The 7,412-nt window shown below is 39.3% G+C and overlaps 2 protein-coding genes across 3 annotated transcripts in view; one reads left to right on the top strand and one right to left on the bottom strand.

Moving 5' to 3' along the window:
• Window positions 1-446: 446 nt before the first annotated feature.
• cdk20 (cyclin-dependent kinase 20) lies at window positions 447-3,304 on the bottom strand (the record flags this gene model as incomplete). Its single annotated transcript, XM_042224466.1, is given in 6 exon segments — window positions 447-570; window positions 1,207-1,269; window positions 1,859-1,980; window positions 2,209-2,397; window positions 2,960-3,073; window positions 3,214-3,304. Coding segments are annotated over 6 exon segments (687 nt in total), but the record flags the coding sequence as incomplete, so codon positions are not given.
• LOC121815125 (protein UXT-like) overlaps window positions 3,066-7,412 on the top strand; it is a 9,997-nt gene continuing 5,650 nt past the window's right edge. Inside the window, exons 1-4 of one of the 2 annotated variants that reach the window (XM_042224469.1) lie at window positions 3,066-3,179; window positions 4,624-4,749; window positions 6,138-6,219; window positions 7,283-7,401. In XM_042224469.1, the coding sequence (XP_042080403.1) occupies window positions 3,136-3,179; window positions 4,624-4,749; window positions 6,138-6,219; window positions 7,283-7,354 (324 nt within the window). In that variant the 5' untranslated portion in view covers window positions 3,066-3,135 and the 3' untranslated portion in view covers window positions 7,355-7,401. Of the gene's footprint in view, window positions 3,180-3,456; window positions 3,924-4,623; window positions 4,750-6,137; window positions 6,220-7,282; window positions 7,402-7,412 lie in introns of those variants that run through there. The other variant, XM_042224470.1, reaches the window with a different exon arrangement.

Genomic DNA, 7,412 nt, shown 5'->3' with positions numbered 1-7,412 from the left:
CTTAAACTAAACATTTTAAATAAAGCTAACTGGAGACCAACCAATATTTCAGGCAGATGATTGCAGGCCTATCACATATAATAATATACTGATGATGATTATAATGTAGACTATGCACTAAAAAAAATTATTTTTAAAAAATAACACATTTCGTCTTTTTAGCACATTTAAATTTAATGAACGTGGATATCGGCGGATATTTATATGCACTATGTGCAAAGATGAAAGAGTAAACACTGCCACTGAGTGAATACATGTGGAAATTAGGCATCCTCATTGTGTTTACATTTTCAGAATATCTCTTTTATATAAAAGGCAGAATGTGTGAGATGATAATTTGATATAAAGCTTAATAGTTTAACCTAATACAAAAAGATCCCTAAGAGAATGAATGTATATTAATGTAACGTCCCCTGAAGTGATGGAAAAACCAGTGTGTGTCTTACAGGCCAGCTGTCCTGAGTCGGGGTTCCCAGCACTCTGAGGACACAGCAGAGCTGCTCGATGTCGTTCTCTCCAGGAAACAGAGGAGACGAGTTCAACAGCTCCCCAAAAATACAGCCGACTGCCCTAAAACACACACACAAGCACTCACACACGGACTAAACAGAAAGCTGTGACTTCAGACTGCTGCTGCCCCCTGCTGTTCATCTCTGATCACTGGACCCATTTACACCTGAGCAGGAACTGTGAACACTAACAGAGTGAGTGTACTGAAGCTAAAGCTTACTCTTTCTATGTTACATGGTCCCATGTTACATAGTATGTTAAAGAATAATATATAATAAAATACGCTGATACAGGAAAAGAATACAAGCATGCACAACAGAAACAAAAGCATCCAGGTTTATTGAGTAAAAGCTAAACAGCGGAGGATTCACAGTAGATAATCAAATCAAATCAAATTTATTTGTATTGCACATTTAAAGACCAAAGTACACCAAAGTGCTTTCCAGTAAAACCATGATACAGATAAAATCACAATATAAAATATGAATTACAGATATAAAATAATTACATAATATAAATGCAGAGCCAGGTGAAAAATCACACTAATTAGCCTCGAATGCCTGGTTAAATGTAAATCTATGTAAATCTATGTAATGTAAATCTATATAATGTAATGTAAGCTGTAATGGTCGAACAACAGCAAAAAAATAATAGTGTGGGCGCTACTTTTAGCAGCATTTTCAGGGTTGTACTTACCACAGGTCGACTCCCTCGTCGTACTTTCGGGCTCCGTACAGCAGCTCGGGGGCTCTGTACCATCTAAACACACACAGTGGTCAAATGTAACTGAGCACATTTACTGCACATTACTGATAAAGTACTGATGTCCAGTTGAAAGTGGTGATTATTTTAGAATGAACGGAACCAGCAAGTCACATGACATGGCGACTTTAACATGATTATTATTCACAGGCGTAATGAGCACCTCAAATCTGAATATGTGAATCTGTTCTGTGACACATTTGTTCACCAGTCGAGCTTTAAAGCAAGTCTGAGTGAATATTTAAAGTATCGTCTGACTGCATTTTACATGTAACCACGTGGATTTTTCCCAGCAGCACTAAAGCTAATGCTGTGTTAGTGCTACTTTACTTTATAGAGCCATTTTCTGTATTACATTCAGCCTTTTAGATACTGCATTACTGCATTTTATATACAAAAGTACTTACTTTTAGGTTCATTATATTGCATTTAAATTTTCACTCGAGATCTTTCATTTTACTGTCATTTTTCTATTTAAATGAGCATTTTGCTCTTCGTGTTTTGTACCTCACTGAGTTCTTTTGGTAAGTCATACTGTATTTTATTTGATTAGCTAAAGCTAGCTGCTAAATAAAGTCATATTTACCTGGTGGCCACCTGGTGGCTGTACAGCCTCTCTCCCTGCTCGCTGAATAGCCGGGCCAGACCAAAGTCTGCAATCTTCAGGTGGCCTGAGGAGCTGATGAGCAGGTTTGCTGGTTTCAGATCCTGCAAACACACAAACGTCACTTTATAATGGTTTGATTTATTTTGTTAAAGCAAAAGAAACCCAAACTCTCCACATATTTCACATATTTTCAGCTTTTCATTTATTATGAATAACCAACAGTATTTAAATATCCTTGTATGTTTAAGTGTTGCTTGTTACAAACGCAGGATTCACTGAGAAAACAGTCAGATGACTCATTAATGATAATAACTGTTAGCTGCGCTCACCCGGTGCATGACATTGTTGTGATGCAGGAAAGCCACGCCCTTCAGCAGCATCATCATGTAACTTTTGACCTGCGCAGGGGTCAGAGGGCGCTGGGAATTCCTGATGACCTCAGAGAGGTCAGACAGCATGAAGTCGAACACCAGGACGAAGCCCGTGCCGTGAGGAAAGACGTCCTTCAGCTTCACCACCTGAGGAGGAAGTCACAGAAAGAAGTCCTGCATCCCTTCAGACTCCAGACACTCTGCAGCTTCTTATAATTTTCTCATATAGCCTAATCTCCTTTTTATTAACATGTCTGTTATGCTCGGCTCTGTTCTTGCTGCTCTGCTTTGATTGTCTATGTTTTCCATGTACGAATTTTTGGTTTCTGTTATATCTTGTTTGTGATATCCCCCCAGCCACCAGGGGAGCTGGAGTGTATCCCAGCTACCATAGGTACACCCTGGACAGTCTGTTGCAGGGCTAACACATAGAGGCAGACAACTATTTGTACTCACATTCACACCTATGGGCAATTTAGAATTACCAATTAACCTAACCCCACTAACTGCATGTTTCTGGACTGTGGGAGGAAGCCAGTGTACCCGGAGAGAACCCAGGGAGAACACGCAACCTCCACACAGAAGGGACTCATACTCAGGACCTTTTTGCTGTGAGGCAGCAGTGCTACCCACCGCACCGCTAAACACTAATCAAATTTTAAGATTAAAATGACTCTTATCTGTAAAAACTCTCTGCACATTCACTCACATGCTCGTTGTCCTTGATCTCCTGCAGTGCTTTAATCTCCCTCAGAGCCTGGTTCGGAATGCCGTCTTCCAGCCTCCTCAGAGCCACTTTCTTCAGAGCCACCGTCTCCCCTGTCTAACACACAAGAGCATTTCCATGTCACATTTCTAAACCGCTGAGGTTAGACTCCAAATTTAATGCTGATCGGATTACACAAAGAAAAGGGGGGGAAAGAAATGAGGTAAGATGCAGACATAAAAGCACCAGTCCGTCACCTCAATATGTTTGGCCTTGAAGACTATGCCATGAGCTCCTTCTCCTGTCCGACCCAGAATATTGTACTGCTCCATGTTTTCATGAGCGTGTAAAACATCTTCAGTTAATCTTGATTTAATCTGGTCACAACTCTCACTGATTTTTTTTTTTTTAATTCAAAGAGTGGTTTGAAGTCAAACCCCCCAAATATGTGTAAACATTAGCTCCTTGGAGCAGAAAACCAGAGAGAGGAACGCCAACCTCGAACTTCACTCATAAATTAAGCTGTTCACGATGCTGCGCACGTTTTCTCAATAAGATATAGTTATTAAACTATTATCTTAAGCCCAGTAAAAGTTGAAACCGTTAACTTACATTCGGCTTGTATTACATATGCAACAACAAACAGCTGTAAAGAAAAGTCTCTCAGAAAATAAATCCTGAGACAGCTAGCTGTTGGCTAACGTTGCCTTGGCAACGTCTTAACTCCGATTACCCAGCTAAAATTTTAAAACTTGTTACTGTTTAACTTCTGCTCCCGGATTGACACGCACGCTTGTTAAGAAAGAAACTACAAAAACGACGATATGTAATTTTTTAATACGCATTTTCATTTAGGACGTTTTAATAATTGTTTCGTGTTACAGTAGCTAGCTACAGATCCGCCCGTGGTCTGCCATGTTTGTTTACAGTGACGTCATGAGACAGGACCACCATAGAGCCAGAGCAGGTAGAAAGCATTAGACAGAAACAATGTTTTATTTTATTTTATTTTTGATTCCTTTTTGTTGTTCTTGTTCGCTGTTTCATTTTTTTAACGTACAAACTAAACAATTTGACGTGAACATTTCATTCGATTAATGATTAAAAAGCAATTTTGTTTTTCACCCTAGTTTATAAAGCATGTCTTTTGAACTGTATAGAGATGTACTTGATGTGTCTAAAATTTAAAATCTGCTCAGGCAAATCCTTCTAATTTCCCTGACCGACAGACAGACTTTTTTTAATCCAATTGGGAAATTCTTTTTTACAGCAGCACGATAAAGAATAAAAATTATTCACTCCGTACTGGTATTGTACATAACGAAAAAGGCTTTCTATTCTAGTATATTAAAGTATATTAAAAAAAATAAAGTAAGGCTTTTTTTGAAATTCCGAATTTATGCTATCATTAGTTGACAAGCGTTTGCTGTCGTTTTGTCTTTTCTGTTCTCACAAAATCTATTCTTTGGGTTTCTTTGGAAACCCGGAAGTACTTGTTCACAGTTTCTTCCCATCCGGTGTAGAGTGGCGTGTTTACGTCCTGTGTTAAGCATGCTAGCCGGAGAGTTTGGTGTCCAGAAACATTAACGTTTACGACAGAGAAATCGGGTAGTTGGCAGCTGGACTTTATCTGCAGCTCAACCGGATGTTTTTTCTGTTGTTTGTAGCTTCTTTAAAAGAGAAGACAGTGAAGAAATGTCTGCTCCCGACAATGCCACAGCTAGACCTAACGTGGACCAGAAGGTGCTGCAGTATGAAACCTTCATCAATGAAGTCCTGAAGAGAGACTTACAGTAAGAAGACACTACCGCTGATATCTGAACACAGTTTATTATGTCCGTACAGAAAGCTTTATTCAGTTACAGAACTTTAAAAACTAAAGTAAAAGAAATGTAATCTGTAGTTAAAGTAGTGCAAAATACTTGTGTAGATAGATAGATGTAGATATGAACTCAGATTTTTATCCTGGCAGACTTTGAGCAGGTAGTAGAGGCGATATGAAGGTCAATGAGGAGTGACTACAAATTAAAGTAATTTAAAGCTTAATTAACAGCCTAATAAATGTCAAGTCTCACAGCTGCTGATTGTATAATAGGGCTGGTGTCATTTTTGGTCCCCCTCTGTGCCTTAATTACTTGACATATCTGAAGTATACTAGGGTCATTTTGTCCCCTTTATTACTTCAATATAAACTTACACTCACAGGTCACTTTATTAGGAATACCTGCTCAACCCAAATATCTCATCAGCGATTCATATGCCAGCAAATCAATGCATTTAGGCATGTAGACGTTGTCAAGACAGCCTTTGCGTGCAATGTGTTTTTAATACAGTGGGATTGTCATACATGTCACTGCTGTGCCAGCACTGCAACAACTGGGTCAACAAACCAGACAGAACTGGAGCGTTTTGACCACACTAAGAGGAAACATCTCAAATACCATACTGCTTCACATTCTGCAGCCTGTACTGCAGAGCAGAGCTCAGCATGAGCTAACAAAGTGCGAAGCACATCCAGTTATGTTAATTTACAGCTTTATATTGTTATTCTTGCACACTATGACACTAGAGTAGCTTTGCATGATTCATAGTAATCATGCAAAGCTACTTATTATTACTAAAATAATTTTTTTTTGCCTTTGACATGTGGGTGGGCTATATTGGGGATATCTCTTCTCAATGACATCATACAGATTCAAGACTTGGAAAAGTATTTAGAGGAATCTAAGGCCTTAGCCTTTGGTTCACATGGGTTACTTGTACATGCACAGACCTGACTGGTTGTGTTTAATGTGAACACTGAGAATTTTATTAGGGTGTAAGAAAAGAAATACAGAAATTACTTTGTACAGTTACAGAACAAAATGGTGCAAAAATCTAAAAACTACGCGTAAGAAGGAGCTCAGTTATATAGAAGGGATACAATAATGAGCTTGAATCTGTTGTAAGTACACATGTGTGATGGATAAGAAGGGTAGATCTAATCTTACAGGTATTTATGTGGTTCTTCAGGTTGGCATCTGACTGTTTGGTGACACAGACTAAAGAGCTCAGGTGTCTGAAATGCTGTTTGGTGCTTTGAATCAGATTTTCTTGGCGTGTTTAGGCTGTTTGAATTATTTTGGTCCATCTGAAGGCGTTAATGTTCTCTGTAAATCAAGTGACGGCTGTCGTTTGGCAGGAAGGTGGTGGAGCAGAGGGATCAGGTTTATGAGAAGATCTCTCAGTACCTGCAGCTGAAGAACACCATACAGAGTCTGCAGGTAAACGCACACAAAATGTATTGTGTTATTTTGAAGGCCTGTAGGTTTTTCAGTTTAGAAAAGAAGAGATTTCCACATTAAACTGGAGATCGTTGTAGTGATTCCCAAGTGTTTGTGCTGGCTGTCATTCTCTGTTAATGTTAAACGCTTCAGTCTGCTGGTTAATGAGCTGCAGACTAAACTCTGCTGATACAGACATCTCTCTCTGTAGCTTCTCTGTGTGAGCTGTTTCTGTAATTCAGCACACTCTTCTGTGAGGAAAGGTGGAGGAGCTTATCGCACCTCCATCAATACAGCTGAGCCTCACTGCAGCTGTTTATCCAGCAGATCAATACGTGTGGCTCATTAGGCTGTGAACCCAAACCTCCATCGTCTGGATCAAAGAGCCTGAAACTACAGCTGGAAAAAAAACATTCAGACATTTTACCTCCACTTTTCAGATATTTCAAAAGATAATTTTTTATTTGTTTTTATTTTATTTAGAGGATAGAAGTTTTAATTTTAGTTTTCAGATATTTTTAAAATAATTTTCATAATCATTATGTCTGTGTAGGTTTTCAGTCATCGGGTCATGGCAATCTAAGGAGCTTGGAAAGAAAAGCGACTCAACTTCTTTAAGTTTCTTGAAGACGTTTCATCCAAGAAGCTTCTTCAGTTCTAAAACCAAACAGTGGAGTCCCAGGTATTTAAGTCCTAGTGGAGTTGTCAAGGTCGTGACCGATATTGATCCGTCCGTGCTCATCACACACCTTGCTATCATGCGATAGAATATTTTAACTCTCCACTATTTGGTCTTAGAACTGAAGAAGCTTTCCAGATGAAACGTCTTCAGTCGCTTTTCTTTCCAAGCTCCTTACATATTCACTGATATATTTTTCTGCGGAAACCCGTCCAAACAAGCCAAACTCATTCAGTCTCTTTTCTAACTGTCATGTCATGAACTTTAACCTCTAACATGCTAACTGAGGCCTGTAGATGCTGAGATGAGTACTTTTTTCCTCTGAGCTTGGGCCGCCTGTTCCACGAGTGAATGAAAGTCACACTCTTCTTTGTGTTCCTGCAGGAGGCGGGCTCTCAGCAGCTGAAGACTGACGTTGATCTTGGCTGTAACTTCTACGTTCAGGCTGAAGTGTGAGTTGCTGACACACGAAGGTCATCAGCAGCTGTTCTGCATTCAAACAGGCACAGCTGCA

This window comes from Haplochromis burtoni, unplaced genomic scaffold (genome assembly GCF_018398535.1).
Source record: "Haplochromis burtoni strain Fernald_Lab_line unplaced genomic scaffold, NCSU_Asbu1 Contig_138, whole genome shotgun sequence".
In the NCBI taxonomy this organism is placed as follows: Eukaryota; Metazoa; Chordata; class Actinopteri; order Cichliformes; family Cichlidae; genus Haplochromis; species Haplochromis burtoni.
Note: the sequence above shows the minus strand (reverse complement) of the source record. Positions and strands in the feature narration are given on the sequence as shown.